The sequence below is a fragment of the Leopardus geoffroyi genome, chromosome D4 (genome assembly GCF_018350155.1).
Source record: "Leopardus geoffroyi isolate Oge1 chromosome D4, O.geoffroyi_Oge1_pat1.0, whole genome shotgun sequence".
Taxonomy (NCBI): Eukaryota; Metazoa; Chordata; class Mammalia; order Carnivora; family Felidae; genus Leopardus; species Leopardus geoffroyi.
The window spans coordinates 4,886,519-4,908,339 of record NC_059342.1 but is presented as its reverse complement, the minus strand read 5'-3'; the positions used below and the strand labels follow the sequence as shown (position 1 = coordinate 4,908,339).

Genomic DNA, 21,821 nt, shown 5'->3' with positions numbered 1-21,821 from the left:
TGAAATCAGTTGTTTAGTACTTACAAAGCTGGTCAAATTATCAGTGTCCCTTTGGTGAGTTGGGGTGGTTTGTGTTTTTCAAGGAATTGGTACATTTCTTCTCAGTCATCAAACATATGTATGTCGCATTCTTCTTAATATATCCTTATTCTTCTAACGTCTGCAGAGCCTGAAGTGACGACCCATTTCATTCCTGTCTGGTAATCTGTCTACTCTCTTCCTAGGCAGTTTTGCTAGAGATGGTCCATTTTATTTATCTTTTCAAAGAATCAGCTCTTTGTTTTATTGACTTTTCTCTGTTGTCTTGTTCGTTTCAGCCCTATTGATTTCTTGCGTTACTTCCTGCCTTCTGCTCTCTTGGTTTCCTTTGCTCATCATCTAGGTTCTTCAGTTGGGAATTTTGATTGTTGACTTGAATCTTTCCTCTTTTCTGATATATTAGTGCTCTGCATTTCCCTCTCCGGTGCTACTGTGGTCTTGCCCCACACATTTTGATGTGTTTATTTTCATTTTCATTGAGTTCAGCGTATTTTATTTTACCTTAGGCTCTCTGACCCACAAATTATTTAGAAGCTGTGTTTAGCTTCCAAGTGTTTGGAGATTTGAAATTTGTTGCAGTTTGTGTTATGACTCGTGATGTGGTCTATATAGGAATATGTTCCCCGGTCACTGAAGAATATTCTGCCGTTGCTCGGTGGACTATTTTATAAATAAATGCCAGTTAGATCCCATTAGTTGACGACGTTGTTGAGATCGGATCTAACCTTACCCGTGGTTTTCTGTATGGTAGTTCTACAGTTTTTGTGGTTGTGATTTGTCTATTTTTCCTTTCACTTTTATCACTGTTTGCTTCTCATCTTTTGTAGCTCTGTTGTTCGGCACGTATTCAAGATAAGTTTTCTTGGGTAATTGATCCTGGTTGTCATTGTATAATGTTCTTCTTGGTCTCTGATCATTTTCCTTGTTCCAAAGTCTGATTTGTAAGATATTAACATAGACACTTCTGCTTTCTCTGGTGAATGTTTGCGTGGTATATTTATCGTATGTAATATGTATACTTTCACTACTACATTATTATTGTATATTCTTTTATAGGCGGGATATTGTTGGGTCATTTTTAATAACACCCTGCCAGTCTCTCTTTAAATTGTGTATTTTGGTGCTCGCTTCGGCAGCACATGTACTAAAGTTGGAACGATACAGAGAAGATTAGCCCGGCCCCTGTGCTCGGAGGACACACACAGTCGTGAAGCATTCCATGTTTTTTATTAACGAGGGCACTTGTGATGCGCGCCAGGCGTTATATGTAAGTGATGGATCACAAAATTCTGTTCCTGAAGCCAGTAGCACACTATATGTTAATTAACTTGAATTTTTTTTAAATCTTGTAAAGAAAAAAAATTGTGTATTTTGGCCATTTACATTTAAAATCATTATTGCATTTCTTACGGCGTTTTATTTTTTGTTTCTTATTTGTTATCTTTTTTTTTTGTCTGTTTTCTTTTTCCTTCTTTTCTGGGAGTTAAGTGAACGTGTTTTATTTAGAATTCCATTTTTACTTATCCATGGTGTTTTTGAGTGTTTGGCTCTGCATAGTTTTTATTTGTTTGTTTTTAGTCATTGCTCTGAATATGACATTATGTACACACATAAGTTATCAACATTGCCGGTCTCATCATTTTACCGGTTCAAGTAGAGAAACCAGTACCTTCCTTTACATTCTCTGCTCCTTGTTTATAATACAATTGTTTTATTTTTTTAATGTTACTTTTTTATTTATTTAGGGATAGAAAAAGAGAGGCAGAATCCCAGTCAGGCTCCACACTGTCAGTGCAGAGCCCAGTGTGGGGCTCGAACTCATGAATTGTGAGATCATGACCTGAGCTGAAATCAGGAGTCAGATCCTTAACTGACTGAGCCACCCAGGCGTCCCTTTAATGGAATTGCTAAAGTATTTCTGGTATATACATTGAAAGCCATATCAGACAGTGTTGTAATTTTTTTTATGTTTGTTTATTTATTTTGAGAGAGAGAGAGAGAGAGAGAGAGGAGGAGAGAACTAGTGGGAGAGGGGCAGAGAATGAGGGAGAGAGAGAATCCCAGGCAGGCTCCGCGTTGTCAGCACAGAGCCCGACTTGGGGCTCCATCTCTCTATCTGAGAAATCATAACCTGAGCTGAAATCAAGAGCCAGACGGACATGCAACCCAACTGAGCCACCTGGGCGCCTCTGGACAGTGTTGTAATTTTTACTTAAATCATCCAAAATAATTTAGAAAACTTCAGGAGGGTGACAAAACCCTAGTGTGCTTGTTCCTACTTTTTACTTAGTGTTCTTTCTTGCTTCGTGATAATCTAAGATTCTTCCTTTTGTTTTCTTTACTTATTTTTTCTAGGTGGAGAACTTGCTTTAGCCATTCCTTTAGGGGAGGTCCGCTGGGGGCAGATTCTCTTAGTTGTCCTTCAACTGAGAAAGCCTTGATTTCCCCTTCAGTCCTGAAGGATATCTGTGCTTGTTACAGAATTCTTGGTTGACAGCTCTCTTCTTCCAAGTATTTGGAATGTATTTTGGCACTTTTTTCTGGTCTCCATGGTTTCTGATGAGAAATCTGTCACTTTGTTATTTTTCTCTTCTATATAAGGTGTCATCTTAGGGGGCTGCGTTCAAGACTTTTTCTTGGTCATCAGTTTTCAGAAGCTTTACTATAATCTTGGCGTTTATTTCTTTGGGTTTTACCCATATGAATTTCGCTCAGCTTTTTTTATTTTAAATTTTTTTTTAATGCTTATTCATTTTTGAGAGAGAGACAGAGCAGAGACAGAGCATGAGCAGGGGAGGGGCAGAGAGAGAGGGAGACACAGAATCTGAAGCAGGCTCCAGGCTCCGGCTGTCATCACAGAGCCCGACGCAGGGCTCGAACTCATGGACCGCGAGATCATGACCTGAGCCGAAGTCAGACGCTTAACCGACTGAGCCCCCCAGGCGCCCCACGCTCATCTTTTTTATAGGATTCGGCTTCTTGCCAAATTTGAATCCTTTGGGCCTCCCCTGACGCAGTGTGGCATCTTTTATCGTGGCTCCACAGGTCCCTGAGGCTTGCCCTTTCTCGTCCGTTTTCTCTGCGGTTTGCACGACTAGCTTCGGTTGTTACATCTGTCAGTTCTCTGATTCTTTCCTCCACCCCCGCCGCCAGCCTGCTGCTGAGCCCACCCACTGTACTTCTTCTTGAGGTTACTGTGTTTTTCAGTTCTAGTATCTCCACAGGACTCCGTCTCCTGTTTCTTTGCTGAGGTTTCTGTTTTTCACTTGTTCCGAGCGTATTCATAAGTGCTCATTGAAGCATTTTTGTCCTGACTGCTCTAAAATCATCATCCCTGACATCTGTCCTCTCCGGATTGACGTTTGTTGATTGTTTTCTTTCGTTCTGTTTGAGATCTCCTGGTTCTTGGTACGGCAAGTGATACTTGAAACCAGGACGATTTCATATTATGCTGTTACAGCCTGTGCTTTATTTAAACCTTATGTTTTAACGGGCTTTCTCTCCGTTTGTCTTCCAGTCGGGGCAGGGGGGCACTGCTGCCTCATCGCTGCCGGGTCCAAGTCCGCGGTCCCATTTCTGCCTCCATGGATGCCACAGTGGGGGCGTTTTCATTTCCGCTGGTGTTGGTGAGAGTCCTGCTTTCCCTCAGGCCTCCTCTGACACGGCCGCCACGGCAGGAGCCCCACCCGCTCTCGCTTGGTACCACCTCGCAGGGATAAAAGTCCCGGCTCCGTTCTCCGATACCACCATGGCCATTGTTGGGGTGCCTTTTAGCTCCGTGAGGATCAGAGTTTCGGGGCCCAGCTTTCCTGGGGTCCGGCTGCCGTCATTTCTACCTACCCGGCCGCCCCCTGTCCTGCCCTTTGGCTTCTGTGAGTGCTTTTCGCCCGTGGCCCCGGCACCTGCGTGTGGCCGGCCTTGTCGGTTCCAGATGAGGGAGGTCCCCAGAGTCCCCAGAGTCCTGTCGCCTCATCCTCGGGTCCTCGGCCTGTCTGCCCTCTCTCTCCATCTTCCAGAGTCTCCTTGTGTTTGTTCTATACGTAATATCCGGTGTGGGGGTTGTACTTGGAAAGATAGGGAAGATAGGACTGTCCCATCTTGGCGGAACAAGTGTTGTATGTATTTTTATTTTTTTTATTTTTTAATTTTATTTTTTTAAATTTTTTTTTTTAACGTTTATTTATTTTTGAGACAGAGAGAGACAGAGCATGAACAGGGGAGGGGCAGAGAGAGAGGGAGACACAGAATCGGAACCAGGCTCCAGGCTCTGAGCCATCAGCCCAGAACCTGACGTGGGGCTCGAACTCACGGACCTTGAGATCATGACCTGAGCCGAAGTCAGCCGCTTAACCGATTCAGCCCCCCAGGCGCCCCTATATTTTTAAATACCATACCTTAATTTCAAAAATGATTCCCTCCCTGATTAACTCCGTTTAGGAGGTCTGACCGAAGTTTAACCTGCAGGACCCAGAGTTCTGCGCTGAGTGGGGTAGAGTCCACGATCCATTAATACTTCTCGCAGCAGAGTCAACGGCAGAGACGCCACTGAGGGGGGGGGGGGGAGGGACCACCAGTGTTTCCTGTGTTTCTCAGAAAGAGAAAATTGCTGAGTAAACTGACGTGCCCCCACGGTAGGCCGCACAGGAGGCTGGTTCTGGGGCGGTTACAGTGTGGCCAGGGCGCGCTCGGTGGAGTAGAGGTAGCGAGGCCGCTCCAAGAGAAGGACCCACGGAGATGGGCGCAGACCGCGTGCGTCCAGGGCCCAGCGTGTTCCGTTGATTGGCCGTGCTCAGGCCGACGGGTAGGTGCTGGTCGGCCCAGAGCAGGCTCTCCTTTCCCGAGAATGGTGACAAGGCCGTTAAACCCCAGTTTGTGGGTCTCTCTTCCTTGCAGGGACAGAGCCGCGTGCTTTGCTATTCAGAAAGGATTACAGGCGTCACGTAGTGACATTCAGTTGTTTAAGCATAACGACATGGCCGACCTGGAGCGACTACTGAAAGAACAAGAGATCGAAGATCAAAAGGTATGATTCTTTGCAAGAAAATTATACAGCTCTTTTGTGTTCGGTAACCGGCTAAATCATATATGAAACGGTAATTTGTCATGAAAACTTGCCTGCGGATCGCATTTGGATATGAAGTGAGGGCATTCCTGCTGATTAAATGTACTTCGTGTCGGAGAGCCGGGTCTGATTGTAATTGCCTCGTCGTTGCCGTAATTACAGCTGGCAAATTTGGGGGCAGGCAATCCAGGCAGCTTTCTAAAAGAGACAGAAACCACACGCCCTTGGCGGTGGGGGTGGGAGGGGCTCGCTCTCCACTCTGCAGAAATAACACCGGAGCTCATTTGGGTGGGAGCAGGGCGCACCTCGTGAATTCGAAATAGGTTTATTTACATCAGGATAAGTCACGTGTCCGGTAACTGGAAGAAACAGCGGCGCGTCTTCATTTATGAACGTGTGAACAGAGTGACTCTCCCTCCCTCCTGCACCTTCGCCCTGGAGCTCCGAGCAGCTCCGCCTGTGCGAGCCACCTGCCCCGCGCGACTGCCTTCCGCACCGCAGCCCATTTACACTGCCCCCTCAGACATGCCTGGATGAGGGCACAGTTGAGTTTTACTTGACCCAGCAGTAAGGAAGGAAAGGGTCTTGTCTGCATTTTGGTAGATGGAGAGCAGGGTTCGTCTGTTTAGGTTTTGATCATGAGAAATCTCCGGCGGGTTCAGAGGAAGCACGGGAGTATAGCGCAGCCCCTACCCTCCTCCCAGCTCTGGTAGCAACATCCTGCCGTTCTCGTATCACCGGAGCCTCTGCGTCTCCCGACCCCATCTCTGGTGATGATTGCCTTCACCCACCTCAGTTCTTTCTAGTTTGTTTTTTTCCCGACATTCATTCATTTTTGAGAGAGCAGAGGAGGGTCAGAGAGAGAGGGAGACACAGAATCTGAAGCAGGCTCCGGGCTCCAAGCTGTCAGCGCGGAGCCCCACACGGGGCTTGAACTCACAAACCGCGAGACTGTGGCTCGAGTTGAATTCGGACGCTTAACTGGCTGATCCACCCAGGCGCTCCAGTTCTTTCTAGTTTAGGTGAACTTCACAGACATTGAAGTGAGCAGATCGTAGCCATACATTTTGGCCAGTGGGTAACCCAGCTGCGAGGGCTCCGTTGTGACCTAGAACGCTGCCATCTCCCCAGGAAGTTCCCTTGGGCCCCTTCTCAGTCATTTAAAATGCCTTTTTTTGTTTGTTTGTTTTTGTCTTTTAAAGAATCCTCGCAAGGCTCGGGTCACACGACGTTTCATCGTGGTGGAGGGGCTGTACATGAACACGGGAACTATCTGTCCTCTCCCGGAGCTGGTGAGCAGCCGCGGTCACTCCAGGTTCTAGAACTCGGGCTGTCGGGCGGTGGTGCCTCTTGTCCCTGAGCACTTGTGACGCCTCGCATCTGCACAGCTTTGCCTGACGGATCTCAGGAGCACATTCAGGCCATACCAGGGAAGTACATTAACATTACGTGCCAGCCCGGTCTTTAAAGGGTAGTCAAGACTCAGCTTTTTAAAACCAGCTTTATTGAGGTGTAATTGACATGCTAATGAAATCCATTCACCGTCAGTACAGTTTGGTAAGTTTTGGCAGATTTGTACACCCTCATCTCTGCCGCTGCAGTCAAGTTACAGAACGTTTCGATCTCTCCAGAAAGTTCACTCATATGCCTTTGTAGTCAGTACCTCCAGCCCTGGCCCCAGACCACCGTCGATCTGCTCTCTGTGCCTGTAGTTTTGACTTTTGTGCAATTTCCTGTAAATGAAATCATATAGGATGTGTTTTGTAAAACTCTTGCTTTTTTTCTTTTTTTTTTTTTAATGTTTATTTTTGAGAGAGAGACAGAGACAGCGCAAGCCGGGCAGGGGCAGAGAGAGACAGGGAGACAAAGAATCTGAAGCAGGCTCCAGGCTCTGAGCTGTTGGCACAGAGCCCGATGTGGGGCTCGAACTCACAACCCGTGAGATTATGACCATTTCTGGACTCTCAGTGTTGTTCCACTTGTCTGTATGTCTGTCCTTATGCTGGTACCACACTGTCTCAGTTACTGTAGCCTTATAGTAAATCTTGAAGTCAAGACATGTGAGTTCTCCAATTTTGTTCTTTTGTAAGATTGTTATGGTTATTTGAGGTGCCTGGAGATTCCATTTGAAGTTTAGGATCAACTTTTCCATTTCTGTAAAAAAAAAACAAAAAAAAAAAAAAAACAAAAACAGCCATTGAGATTTTGACAGATAATAGATATTTGATAGAGATTGGATTTTGATATTGAATCAGGATTATATTGAATCTGTAGATTGCTGTGGAAAGTTTGTCCATCTTACTGATATTAAGTCTTCAAATCCATGAACACGGGAGTATTTCCATTTATTTAGATCCTCTTTAATTTTCTCTGGCAGTGTTTTGTGGTTTTCACTGTGCAGATCTTATATCTTTTTGGTTAAATGTATTCCTAAGTATTTTATTCTTTTTGATATTATTATAAATGGGATTTGGGGGGTGAGTGTTCACTGATAGTTTATAGAAATACAACTGATTTTGTGTTTTGATCTTATATCATGGAACTTTTACTGAACTTACTAGCTCAAATAGTATTTTTATGGGTCTTGTTCTATATATAAACTCCTGTAATCTGTGAATAGAGGTGGTTTTACTTCCTTTCCAATTTGGATGTCTTGTATTTCCTCTTCTTGCCTGTTGCTCTGGCTAGAACCTTCTGTACAGTGTAGACTGAGGTGAGAGGGGAAAGATTGTCAGGCTGTCACCACGGAGTAGGATATTAGCTATGGTTTTCCATAAATGCCCTTTATCAGTTGAGGAAGTTCCTTCCTAGTCCTGATTTGTTGAGTGTTTGTACCATGAGAGATTTGGATTTTGTGAGACGCTGTCTCTGAATCAGGTGATGAGTTGATCATGTGATTTTCCATCATCCTATTAGTATAGTTGATTTTCCCGTGTTGAACCACCCTTGAATTCAGCCATTGAAATTTGAGTCTGAGCCCGTCAAGTGAATGAGGATTCAGAATAAGGATTTCATACCTTGTTTTTAACGTGTTTTACGGTTTCTTGAGGAAATCGAGACACATTCTAAATATCAGCGAAAGAGATGTGTTGTATTGGTTTTCCTTTCCTTGTTTTTGTGAGTGCCAAAAACTGATAGGATAATATGGGGGAGATAGTATAGTGGGCCAGAAGATACCAGAATTGCATATTTAGGGCTACGATAGTAAAGCAGTACTGATGGATAGATATACAGCCAAGCCTTGAAACAAAATATAAAGCGTAAGGAACAGGTCAAGTATATGTTAGCATTGAATATGTAAAGATTACACGATTATGACTTTGGGATTCCTGTTTGGTTTCACCGACTTGTCTATTTGTGTACCGCTACTGGCATAATATTCTTAAATATGTTCTAAAACATGATTTTTTGTAAATGTTTGTTTATTTTTGAGAGAAAGAGAGCACAAGCAGGGGAGGGGCAGAGAGAGAGGGAGACACAAAATCTGAAGCTGGATCCAGGCCCTGAGCTGTCGCACAGAGCCTGATGAGAGCTCGAACTCACGAACCATGAAATCGTGACCTGAGCCTAAGTCAGACGCTCAGCTGACTGAGCCACCCAGGCGCCCCCGAAACATGATTTTTAGAAATTGTCTCATTCATACAATATCTCATACATACTAATGGATGGAAAACAGTGTTGCAAAGGTATAATTCTCTCCAAATTAGCTTATTCATTGTTAATAAAAATCCATCTATATTTAGTGGTTGATAATCGCTGTATTTTAATTCAGTTGTGGAACTGATCACATTCATATCATTTAGGAGTACATCAGTTAAACATTTGGGGGAGACACCTGGGTGGCTCAGTCGGTCGAGTGTCCGACTTCCGCTCAGGTTGTGATGACCTCACAGTTCGTGAGTTCCAGCCCCACATGAGGCTCTCTGCTGTCAGCACAGAGCCCGCTTCAGATCCTCTGTCCCTCTCTCTCTCTGCCCCTTCCCCGCTCACACTATCTCTCTCAAAAAATAAATTAAAAACAAAAAATAGGGGGGAAAAGCTGTACAAACATACATATGTTCAGCTTCCCAACATGTACATGAAAAAGTAACATGAAGTAATTAGAAGAACATTCAGAAAAGGATGCATCTAAACCTTTGAAGGGAAAGGACTTACTTACAAGCCTGAAAGCAAAGAGGGAAAACAGATTGAAAGGCATATTAATGAAAACTTTTTCTGAATTAAGAAAACAGTGCCATGAATTCAAAGTAAAGCATAAGGCCACTGAGGGAAGAATATGTACATTTCCTCAGGAGTTTTATGTATACTCAAACCAGTATTTAACACATACTGTCTACATTCATAAGGTCTTACAATTTTGTCTTTAAAAATTGGCCTTATACTGTGTATATTGTTGTTAAATTTAGAGCATCTAAAGTAGTCTCTTGGGACGCCTAAGTGGCTCAGTCGGTTAAGCCTCAACTTCATTGCAGGTCTCGGCTCAGATCATGATCTCACTGTTCATGGGTTTGAGCCCCGCGTCGGGCTCTGTGCTGACAGCTCAGAGTCTGGAGCCTGCTTCGGATTCTGTGTCTCCCTCTCTCTCTGCCCTTCCCCTGTTCATGTTGTGTGTGTGTGTGTGTGTGTGTGTGTGTGTGTGTGTGTCTCTCTCTCTCAAAAATAAACATTAAAAAAAAAAACTTTTTAGTAAATAAAATACAATCTCTTCACCATCATGACACATTTGACCCTTGAACAATGCAGACCCCCATGCAGTTGAAAATCCACATACCTTTTGACTCCCCGAAAACTCAATACCCTACTATTGACTGGAAGCCTTACCCATAACGTAAACAGTTGATTAACACGTGTTTTGTATGTCATACGTATTATACACCGTATCCTTAAGGTAAGCTAGAAAAAAGAAAACATTAAGAAAATCGTAAGGAAGACAAAATACATTTACAGTGCTGGACTGTATCTATTGAAAACACTTCACATCTAAACAGACCCACGCAAGGGCCAGCTGTAGTTCTGAGAAACGTGCGTACGTGGCCGTGTTCTGAGCTGTAGTTCTGAGAAATGTGCGTAAGCGGGCCACAGGTGCCGAGCTGCCGACCGCAGGACTGTGGCTCCTGGGGTAAGTGCCGTCCGCTTGCTGCGAGCGTCTGGTCGTGCCACTGCCCCGAGTTGCTCAGTATATGTGTTCTCTGTTTAAAAACGCCTTTGTTTAATACATGCTGTTGAGTCGTTCACGTTGAGCTCAGGGCCACCGGCGCTGTAACTCATGGCTGGACGAAGCTTCTCTAACACACGCGTTTCCTCCGTGAGACGCATCCCAGCCTTCTGGCGCTTCAGATCGCCACCCCGCATTTCAGCGCTGTGCTGGGCCGTCCTAACCGGAACCACCGGCCAAAAGCACAAGATACAAAAAACCACAGCGATAAATAGACGCTGAAAAGGACACGTGTTTCCAGTGTGCCTCAGCTGGGGACAGGCAGGTCAGGTGACTCCGCGCGTGCCGCTCCGCACTCTGCCTTGTGTGTTGATTCGGGGTTTCGGGACGCGCCCAGCAAGCGGGCAGGTGCACAGCTACAGACCCACCAGTGTTGGGGACCAGAGGTGCTTTTTCCCTCCTAGGTGTCACTGTTCTCCCCAGTATCTTCTTGATGGTGCTGGTCACCAGCACTGTAACGTTGCATTCTGTTTGCCACTCAGGTGAAGTTAAAGTACAAATACAAAGCAAGAATCTTTCTGGAGGAAAGCCTCTCGTTTGGAGTCCTGGGAGAACATGGTCGAGGAGTCACTGAACATTTTGGAATCAGCGTAAGTGCCCCTTGCTCCTTTTCTGGGATGTGTCCTCATGCAGAAAACACGCGGTTCCGTCCTGCCGGCCACGTTCACGTACCACGGGCGCGAGGCGGTGCTCCCCGTCAGCGTGCAGGGTCGTGCCGCCCTGGGCTCTGTCCCTTCACTGAGCCCACAGGGGGCCAGGTCCGCCAGACCAGGGCCTGTCGTCCCTCAGAGCCTGGAAACTCACGGCGGTGCCTCCTAGGATGCGGTCTGTGTAGCCTGTAGCGTTTGATCTTGGCTTTCCGCGTCTTTTCTCTAGAAACAGATAAACTTGCCTGCGTGTGTTTCTTAAAGTCAGTAAGACTTCCCTAAAGTAGTCCCTTAGAAAATACGACGGGGGCAGTGAAAGGGTGTTCTCTCGTTATTTACAACTGTGTGTTCTCGGTGGGTTCTGCGTACGGGTGTCAGATGGCCGTGACTTCTCTACGGAGAGAGACACGGAGTCAGAAACACTGCCGGCAGACGCGCCACCAAGCCTCAGGTCCCAGAGAGCTGGAGGGAGTTGGTCACGTGTTCTCTTCAAATGAGCCCCACCTGCCCCAGTCTCGGCGGCTTGAGCCCCTGGAGCCTCGGGGAGGAGCAGCGTCTGCCCGCCCACAGAGCCTGTCTTCACCGACCCCTGTGTGCTGGAGCTGAGGGGAGCTTTTCTGCAGATCCTGTGCGTCAAAGCTTTCCGATCTCTGGCAAAACGTTGAACTAAAGAACACGAAGTCACCTTAGGTTATCTGCATCTCACTACCGATAACAGAGCAGAGCGAGTATCCCACTGAGTTAGAGTGACACATACTCCTTCCCCAGAGGCAGACTGCTATTTGGTGATTAAATGCACTGAGCAAAAGTGCAGAGTAGATGGATCTCAATCGGATCCTGATTCCGGCAAATACTGCAGAAAACAAGCTTTGTGAGGCAGGTATTAGAACACTGAGTATTCGGCAATATTAAGAAATTTTTCATTTTTTAGGTGTGATAATGGTTTCGTGATTATGCTCTTGAAAGGGTCCATGTCCTTTAGAAACGCACACTGAGGTATTTACAGATGAAACTCTTAAGAAGTTGGGGGATTTGCTCTAAAGAAATGCTGAGAGCAGGAGGAGGCTGTACATGGAAGACTGTCCCATGAGCTGGTAGTGACTGAATCTGGTGATGAGAGTTGTTTATTCTGTCCTCTCTACCTTTGTGTGTGTTTGACGTTTTTCATAATAAAAGGTTTTTTTAGAAAGTAAGAGCCAACAGGTTTCCTTGTTGGGTCTCTGGACCACTGAGAAGCCCCAGGTGGGATCGGGCCAGTCACCATCATGGCATTAGTGAGTGGCTTTGAACGGCCGCTGTGTGCCCAGGTGCACCTTGGTGCCGGGGCTGGAGCGGGAGGACGGAGTCAGGGGAGCACCGAGTTGAGGAGACGGTGGCGACTCAGAAGGCCACGTGGCACAGTGGGGTTTGTCCGTTGCCCGGTTCAGCGTGGCCAAAGAATCAGTTGCCATGATGTTTGGAAAAACTGCCCTTGCATTTTTGAAAAGGTGAACGTAGGGATAAAGTGTTCAAAACTCTGAGATTTGTTCGTATTTATCTCAGGTACCTTCTGGGGGCATGGCCAACTAGACCCTCGTTGAAGCACGGAAATGACTGATTTTGAACCTCAGAATATTTGTAGTACTAAGCAGCTTTGGGTTTCTTCTTTTAATTTCTTTCTGTCCTTCCACTGGGGGTAAATTGCCGAAGGGCCTCGTTAGAGGCACGCTTCAAAACCTTCCGTGCTTGTGACCATAGGTTTTGTATGGTTTATCCTTCATCGGCACAGAGGTGGTTCATTTGAACCAAGATGTTAACGTGATCAGTGCTGTAGTTTTGTCTGCAGGCTTGACGTCGGTCTTTACTTTTTCTTTAAATTGAGGAATAACTCCCACCGTCTTGCTTTTTTTGGCAGATTGATGATATTGACCTTATCAGTGCCAACATGGAGAATTCTCTCGCTTCTATTGGAGGTTTCTGCTGTGGCAGATCTTTTGTAATTGACCATCAGGTGGGTTCTTTTAAAAAAAAAGAAAAAAAAAGACAGTAGCTCCTGAAACTAATGCCCCCTGGTTGTGTTAGAAGTTACTCAGCTGTAACTTTCAGTCACACAGCTTCACTCTGACTTGGTTTGTCACAATCTTTATTTAAAAGTCAGTATGGGGGCGCCTGGGTGGCGCAGTCGGTTAAGCGTCCGACTTCAGCCAGGTCACGATCTCGTGGTCCGTGAGTTCGAGCCCCGCATCGGGCTCTGTGCTGACCGCTCAGAGCCTGGAGCCTTGTTTCCGATTCTGTGTCTCCCTCTCTCTCTGCCCCTCCCCTGTTCATGCTCTGTCTCTCTCTGTCCCAAAAATAAAATAAACGTTGAAAAAAAAAAATTAAAAAAAAATAAAAGTCAGTATGTCAGGGGCGCCTGGGTGGCGCAGTCAGTTAAGCGTCCGACTTCAGCCAGGTCACGATCTCGCGGTCCGTGAGTTCGAGCCCCGCGTCAGGCTCTGGGCTGACGGCTCAGAGCCTGGAGCCTGTTTCCGATTCTGTGTCTCCCTCTCTCTGCCCCTCCCCCGTTCATGCTCTGTCTCTCTTTGTCCCAAAAATAAACGTTGAAAAAAATAAATAAATAAAGTAGTAAAAGTCAGTATGTCAGGGTGCCGGGGTGGCTCAATCAGTTAAGCATCTGACTTCAGCTCAGGTCATGATCTCACAGTCTGTGGGTTCGAGCCCCGCGTCGGGCCCTGTGCTGACAGCTCGGAGCCTGGAGCCTGGTTTGGATTCTGTGTCTCCTCCTCTCTCTGCCCCTCTCCTGCTCACGCTCTCTCTGTCTCAAAAATAAAGATTAAAGAAACTTGTTTAATAAATAAATAAATAAATAAATAAATAAATAAAAAGTCGATTTGTCTGAGAATGACTCGACATGTTTGTATTTGGAAAATATCTTCCTTAAAAAGGTCTCGTTTTTGTTACGCGTATCTTTTACACGTGCATGGCTCCTCCCACTTTACCATTTGTACACACCGTTAGCAGGTCGTGCAGATTTGGTGCCTTTAGGGTTTTTAGCACCCCCCCACCCCCCCAAAAAAAAGAAGTGTATTCATGTCTTTTCCTTGTTTGTTTCTTCCCAGCGACTCTCCGGCCAGGGGTACTGCTTTTCAGCCTCGCTGCCCCCGTTGTTGGCTGCCGCTGCGATCGAGGCTCTCAACATCATGGAGGAGAACCCAGGTACGGTTCTGCCCCCAGGACCCCGGGCCTCACGGCTCCCGTCAGCCAGGCTGCTGGCGCGCTTTCGGAGGCATTCGCCGGAGGGGCGTGTGCACCAGACATCGGTGCCTCCGGATGATGTTGCCTGGCGTTTGTGGGGAGAATCGCGGCCGGGATGTCGTCCAGCTCCGGGGATGCAGTGTGGGCTTCTCTCCCGGCCGGCCGGCGGGCTGGGCGGGCTCCCAGGCTGGGTGGATGGGCGGAGACGCCAGGAGGAGGGGTCAGCTCCGGGCCTGTTGTCACTCGAGAAGTTAGCTGAAGTGTGCTGCTGCGGGTGCCCCTGCACATAATTTATAGCTTACCCAGTTTTTCCTTCAGCCTTTGACTCGTTATTTGGTACTGAAGCCAAATCCGGTTCACCGGCCGTTCAAGCTTCCTTATTAGGCCAGGTTGATTACATTTCAAATGTGGCCTTAGGTTGGGGTGGCACCTCCTCACAGAGCCTGAAACAAATGGAAAAGCAGGCCTTAACCCGGTATTTCTAAACCTAAGATTCTTTAACTCTCTAAATGTTTAACATTGGTTTTAATTCAGAGAATCAGGAAATGTGTTTCTGTGTGCACATCAATAGGCTTGCTTGTCAGAAGGCCCGGCACGAGTGCCTCTTGGTCACATGTTTTAGTTTTTTAATTTTCCGTGAGTGAGGTGAAAACGTCCGAGAAAAGATAGTAAACGGTGGTATAGCGTCTTATCTTTTATCAAATCGTTAAGGGTCCAGAAATAAGTAATATATCTGTACCCTTTTATTCTTAGATTATTTACAGACTCCTGATGAGAACGAGAGCCCTCGTTCTGTTGCAGGAAACCTCCCCCAGCTTGCGCTCAGAGCGGGCGAGGAGGTGAGGGCGGCATGCCGAGACCGGGCCGGGGCCTCCAGAGGCGCTCCTGTCTCAGGGCGGGTGGCCACATTTTAAGTTGATGAGCTTGAACACTAAACATCTTTAGAGATACGTTTAGATTAGTAATATCACATCTTCCAAATATTTTTTTTTCACACAGGTATTTTTTCAGTGTTGAGGGAAAAGTGCAAACGAATCCATAAAGCTCTACAAGGGTAAGTTAACTATATTTTCAATGAACTTAAAGTCTGTACCACGTTTAAACAACTAGTCAAAAATTTTGAATGCCACCTCTTTGGTTTTGAGTGTATTTAATAGGCTTAGATCAGTTTGACTCGCGGCTAAGGAATGAGGAACTCGGTTCTTTCAAATTTGTGGGCCTGAAACCAGAGCATCATTTTGTTGTTGTTTTATTTTATTACTTATAATTTGTTGAGAGAGAGCACGCACAAGCAGGGGGAGGGGCAGAGAGAAAGGGGAGAGAATCCCGAGCAGGCTCCACGCTTCGTTGCAGAGCCCAACGTGAGGTTTGATCTCACAGCCATGAGATCGTGACCTGGACCGAAATCGAGAGTCGGACACGAAACTGACTGAGCCACCCAGGTGCCCTGCTTTGTTGTTGCCTTAACGAACCGTGACTTTGTTTTTCTAAAAGGGATACAAGCTCATTAATGCGATAGCAGTATATAAGGGACAGAGGTGAAGATAAGCACCAAACATGCTATCACCAGTAAGAACTCGGGTCAACATGGAGAATCTTTCCTCGTCTGTACGCATAAATGATATTATATGCTGCGTCATTAGGTGACAGTGGGTGGGTTCATATCGTCCATACTTTTTAGAAAATTATTAAGTTTTATTTTAAGTGAAGAAAAACAAGTGAAATCGAAATGAACCCTATGAGTGTTGGCTTGTGTTTGTCTTAATGACACAAGAGTAGTTCTTTAAGGTTGCTCTGGCGTTAAGAAAAAATTCAGGTAGGTGATGCCTTCAGGCAGATTTCTGGTCTTACCGAAAATGATCTCAGTTGCCCAGGTGTTTCCTTTTGTCTTTCCCAAGGTGGAAACATGTCTTTTCAGTCATGAAAGTCCCACTTACTGCCAGATGTGGGAACTAGAAGCTTCTCTAAAAGGAAAGGACAGTGAATAAATGAGCAGATCGCAGCTGTTCCAGATGAAGTAGGGGAGAAATAATTACCGCTCTGGGTGTGTCTGCACAATAATAACAGAAGTTCTTCTTGCGTGATGAGCAATGGTTGGGAGCCATTGTTCGTGTTGCTTTATGAAATGTTAATGTGCCAGCACGGCACACTGGAGCCACTGTAGATTCAGGAACACCAACCGAAGCTCCCTTCATTCTGTCCGGTGGTAGCAGTGTGCCCCTTTTGTAAGCCCAGCCCTCCTCTGCCCTCCCGTCTTCTCCTCCGAAGCCCCCAGATCCCTGTCTGCCCTGCGCCTGGTGTTGGCAGGCAGCCTGGCCTCATGCCGTCACTCAGACCTCCACATCTTCCATCACAGACGTGCACGCACACGGGCATTCAAACCGCTCCTCCCCGGTGTGACAACCGGGGCGGGGGCGGGGGGTGGGCTGGGAGGCTTGCCTCCTGCAGTCATAGCACTTCCTCCGTAAGGACTCGGTGCCTTCGGCCATCCCCTTTCTGCCATCACCCGTTCCGAGCGATTTGAGTAGCGTTCAAGCACACTCTGTCCTCTCTTCTCTTAACTGCCTCTTTCCCGTGACCCCACCTTCCCGCCAGCTGGTAGCCAGTCTTCTCTGGCATTTGTGCTGTGTCCTCATGATCTGATCTCCAGCAGTCTTTCCAAGCTCTTATTTATTCTAGACGTTTGTATCATTCTGTGTGTGATGATGTATGTAGAGGTCCTATTGTCTGCAGTAATTTCTCTCTTCCTCCAAATTCTTAAACATCTTAGTTCTTTTTTTCTTTCATTGCGTTGCTCTAGGTCGCTAGACATCTTCTGTAATAGTAGTAATAGACATTTTCTGTCATTTCCAACTTAAAAGTCTTTCTTCATTAAGTGTGAAACATCAGGGCCTCATGGGTAGCTCAGTTGGTTGTTTTAAAGTACGAAACGTTGTACTACGGGATTTTTTTGTAGGTGGTATTGATCAGATTATTCCTAGATCTGGAGACCTTTTACAAAAATCATAGACTTGTCTCATGCTGAATTTCACTGTTAGAATTGTCTCCTGTTAGGCCGTGCTTGCATTCTGGAGTAAACCCCTATTTGATGATGTATTTTTCTGCACTGTGCTGGCTACCTGGTTTATTGAGAAGCCTGTAGGACATATTACATTTAAGGAAAGGAGACCCAGATTACCGGTCTTGGTTGGTGGTCTGAAAGGCCAGTGAAGTTAGCTTCTCGCACCTCCCATGATACTTGGCACACGGTCGTTTAGGAAAGCTTATTGAGTCCTCAACATGTTGAAGGAATCCCATGTACCAGAAAGTGCTTCTTGTGCCCATTGTATTCTGAGGGAAAAGCAGATCTTTCTAAGGGAAGCTGGGTAATGAAGGCAATGTAAAATGTGCAGCTCAGTTTCCGACAGTCATATGCCACCGTTTGTAGTCAGTCTAGCAGGTGGGTCAGAAATCAAACTGAGGTTTGACCCTTATTGATCCTTATTATCACAGGATAAACACGGACTGTAAATGAACCTGATGTGCGGGTCTCATGACGTCTGTAATAATGATTTGAAAATACGGGATTTCACGCCTAAAGAAATCTCTCTCCCTCCCTGAGAAGCTGCAGATGTCTGTGCTATTAATCCTAAAATGAAAATAATCATAATCCAAGTAAAACTTAACAGTAAACATGCAAATAAGAAAGGAACTTCGTAATCTGATCATACTTGCGGTGGTCAAGATGCAGCGTCTTTAGTGTTAGAACTCATCTCTATCATTTATGAAAGACAAGATAAATGAGCAAGGAAAAAGTCGTGGAGGAGGCAGAGTAATCGAAAATGAATGTGTAGACGCTTCCCGAAAGGAGCGATTTGGGAGGGAGGCCGCAGGAGGTGATCCTGGGGCCGGACCCGGCTTACTAGCCAGCAGTGGAAGACAGAGCGAGGGGCAGGTGAGGAGAGGGTGTGAGGGCCAGGCCTCGGGACCCAGCGGGTGTGTGAGGAGGGGCCGCCAGAGCTGGGGAGGCAGGGAGGCGGGAGCAGGGCCCGCAGGCCTCCCCTCCTGGCGGAAGCCTGGGGATGACTCCTGTTTTCTGTGCTGTGTGAGCCAGTGACGTCCGCCAGGACAGGGAGCCTTCTTCCCGCCAACTCACAGCGGGCCCTGCGGGGGCAGGGGCGTCTACACCAGGGAGCACCGCCCGGAGCACGGATCCCAGCTGTCTCTGTGGGGTCGGAGCCCCGCCATGTGACGCCTCCTGGGAAAACCACAGGGTTCTGCTCCGCTCATGAATGCAGACTTCGTAGTTATTTTTCTGCGAGACACCGTTGCACCTGGAAGGGACTTACGCTGTGTGTTTCCTTTCAGCATTTCTGGGCTAAAAGTGGTGGGGGAGTCATTTTCTCCCGCATTTCACCTGCAGCTACGAGAGAGCACTGGGTCTCGAGAAGAAGATGTTAAACTTCTTCAGGAGATTGTGAATCACGTAAGTGTGTGGTTGTACCCTTAGCCCCAGCAGCGTCTTCTGTGTCCCGTCTTAGGAAGGATCTCTCTGCCCCGGGACGCAGCCCTCTTGTGGAACCGTTCTGGTCCCCAGGCCTTCGGGGCACATCTGTGCTGACAGGCCGCACTGTATCTGCCTGGTCAGGTTCCGCTCGCGTTGAAGTTGTCGTGTTCTGCGCTCTATTGTATCAAATACACTTTCCTTGCGCTCTACATAATTAGCCTTCCAGAAAACCCGTTCGCACGGCATTTTCAAAGCCAGGCTTCCGTACCTGTGGGTGGGGATGGCATTATGAGTGCTGGTCACGGGCAGCACTGGACCGGCGTCTGGGGTGAACCCCCAACGCAGCTGAGACTGGAACTGGAAAGGAAGAAAGATCGCTTCTTCACCAGGCCTAGTTTGGAGGTTGATTTAAATACCTGTGTCTCCTGAAAGTGATTTTACTACTAATTGTAACTTCATTATTAACTAAGAAATGCCTCCCTGGGGAAGACCACCGGCCCCTTGGAGCCCTGCCCCCTCCGCCCCCACCGCCCCCCGCGTGCTGCTCATGCTCACGCTCAGATGGAAGGGCCTGGGACCCCGCGAGCACCCGTGCTGGGACGGCCCTGCCTTTCCCCCGACTGCAGTGCAACTAGCATGAGCCTGGGAATGGGGCAGCCTTCTTTCTGCCTTCTCGTCCTGCTTGTCCTGGCGGTGCCTTCCAGGGGCTCTGCTCCGAGGTCACCAGGACGTCAGGATGATGGCTGTTGTCTGTCGTGTGCCCTTGGCTGACCGTGGCCGGGAGGTCGGGTCTCTCTGCGGTGGTGTGGCTAGTCAGTATGGAGAACGGGGCTGAGGCCAATCTCGGCTTCTTAGCCGCCCTCCCTCCTCCAGTGTGTGAAGCCGCCATCAGGAAGGACAGGTCGGGGAGGGCTTCGTGCAGTTGGTGGCCTTCTGGAGTCCGTCAGCTTATAAAACGGAACCAGACCCAGAACGTGAGATCCCCGGGGATCTCAGGAACTGTGTGAGGTGATGAGCAGTCCGGCTGGCGCAGCGCCCCTTCCCCAGGGCCCAGGTGCCGCAGGCCCCCCCCCTCCCCCCCCCCGGGTGCGGCTCTGCGAACTCGACAAAGACAGACTCTCTTTCACGGGAACTGACCTCCTGCCGGCGCCTTTCACCCCGTCCGCGTTTTTACTGTGATGTCACGTACGTGTGTACGGGCCGAACAGAAAGGACGGCATCCTCGAGGTTAGGGTTCTTAGAGATGTGCCGTGACACGCTTCATACATTAAACGCAGGCTAAGTGGACGCCGCAGGGAGAGTCAGGTCAGTCACACCAGCTCCATGTGACGGCCCAGCCTGTGCTCTCAGCAGGGATGCCCGCTGGTGTGATGGACGCAGCCCGGAGAGCCTGTCGGGGCCTCGAGCCCCCGCGCGGATCCCCCCCCCCCCCCCGCCCCGGCCTCCTCCAGCCCCCACGGGACGGCTCTACACGGGCTTCACGCCGCAGGGCCGGGGCCGCACTCCTGCCACGGGAGCCCCCGTCTCTGTCCTCGAGACGTCGCGGCCGTGGGGGCCTCCTTCTCCTGGAGTCAGACACACTGCAGAGGGCAGGCGATGGAAGGGGGGCCCGTCCTCGGAACGGAGGAGAAGGCGACAGTCTGCACAGCTCACCGATGCCGGACCCCGATTGAGGCCCCAGCCGGAGGACATCCCGGGGAGAGCTGAAGGAGAGCGGGCAGGGCTCGGGGGAGGGGCGCGAACACGGTCCGGAAGCCGCATTTGTGCAGAAACGCGGGGTTTTGCGGTGTCTTTGCGTCCCCACGCTAAGCTCTGCTCCACGCTCCGTGTTCCGTATCTGAGAGGGGATGGTTGTGGCGTTGAAACTCTCACTTAAGCTTTGCAGAACCCAGTTTCGCCAAGTTCTTGTTGAGTTGCCTGACGAGACACTGTTTTTAAAAAGAGCGATGGTTTAGGACGTTTCTTAGCCAGGCCTAGGATCAGAGCCAGTCCGGGTGTTCTCAGGCAGTTAACTTCTCCAAGTACCCTGAGACGGAGCCTCCGTATCCGTCTGGCCGCGCTGCCTGCTGCCGTTTCCCGTCTTTCTAGCAGAGGGAGACCCGCCGGCAGCGGTCGGGACGGCCCCTCTTCAAGCAGACTCCCTCACTGCCCAGCCTGGGAGCAGCGGTTCCTTCTTTGAGGCCACCCCTGCTCTGATTGTTCTGTCTTTGTTTTTTTCCTTATTTTTCTTAATGCTCATTTACTTTTGAGAGAGAGAAACAGAGTGTGAGCGGGGGAGGGGCAGAGAGAGAGGGAGACACAGAATCGGAAGCAGCTCCAGGCTCTGAGCTGTCAGCACAGAGCCTAACGTGGGGCTCGAACCCACGGACTGTGAGATCATGCCCTGAGCCCAAGTCGGACGCTTAACCGACTGAGCCACCCAGGCGCCCCTCTGACTGTTTGTAAATATGATTCGCATACCAGAAACTTCTCGCTTTTAGAAGATAGAGTTGAGGGGCCTTTAATGTACCACAAGGTTGAGCCCCTGCCTCAGCCCAAAACATTTTCATCCCCCAGAAAGAAACCCCGATGAACCATTACTTCGATAGGATTTTTATCCTTAATTTTGATGGAGTATATTTTAACTTTGTAAGAATATCAACAAGTGGTTAATGTGTGGAGAAGCTGTGCAAAACGTGGGTGACACCAGACTCTGAAGCCTGGTAGCACCTGGGCAGAGGTGCCCACGGCCGTCAGAGGAGTTGCTGGTACCTGAAGTGTAGGCTGTTGGGCTGTGAAACCGTCCTCCCGTTTATGACCAAGTTCAGCTTTGGTTAGTTTACGGGGCTTTGCTGGTACTGTTGCCCTTGTCCTGACTGTGCGTTGTTGAAAATGGAAACCCCCCGTCCTCTGTGGCTATTTAAACGTAAATGAAGGAAAAGGAAAAGTCCCATCTGTCCGTGGCACTGGCTGCGTCTCACTCACAGTGCTTGACGGCCACGCGGCGTGGGCCACTCACGGGGCCTCGCAGGGCGAACGCCCGGCAGGAGGTCTGGGCGGAGGCGCGGAAGGTGGTGGGGCCGCTGGGGGCACGTCTGTGGCGTTTCGCCTTCTCGCTGTTGTGACTGGGAAAATGAACTAACCTGCGGTTAAGGATGG

The 21,821-nt window shown here is 48.3% G+C and overlaps 1 protein-coding gene and 1 non-coding gene across 3 annotated transcripts in view; both read left to right on the top strand.

Annotated features, from left to right (window-relative positions):
* The window catches only part of SPTLC1 (serine palmitoyltransferase long chain base subunit 1), a 52,700-nt gene that overhangs the window by 27,910 nt on the left and 2,969 nt on the right, over positions 1-21,821 (top strand). For both annotated transcript variants that reach the window (XM_045470278.1, XM_045470277.1), the window contains exons 7-13: positions 4,933-5,062; positions 6,304-6,393; positions 10,799-10,906; positions 12,858-12,953; positions 14,062-14,158; positions 15,197-15,251; positions 18,545-18,662. In XM_045470278.1, coding sequence (XP_045326234.1) covers positions 4,933-5,062; positions 6,304-6,393; positions 10,799-10,906; positions 12,858-12,953; positions 14,062-14,158; positions 15,197-15,251; positions 18,545-18,662 — 694 coding nt within the window. The remainder of the gene's footprint in view (positions 1-4,932; positions 5,063-6,303; positions 6,394-10,798; positions 10,907-12,857; positions 12,954-14,061; positions 14,159-15,196; positions 15,252-18,544; positions 18,663-21,821) is intronic.
* On the top strand, positions 1,160-1,266 carry LOC123593944. The gene has a single exon (XR_006710619.1). It is a non-coding gene; the product is annotated as a U6 spliceosomal RNA (small nuclear RNA).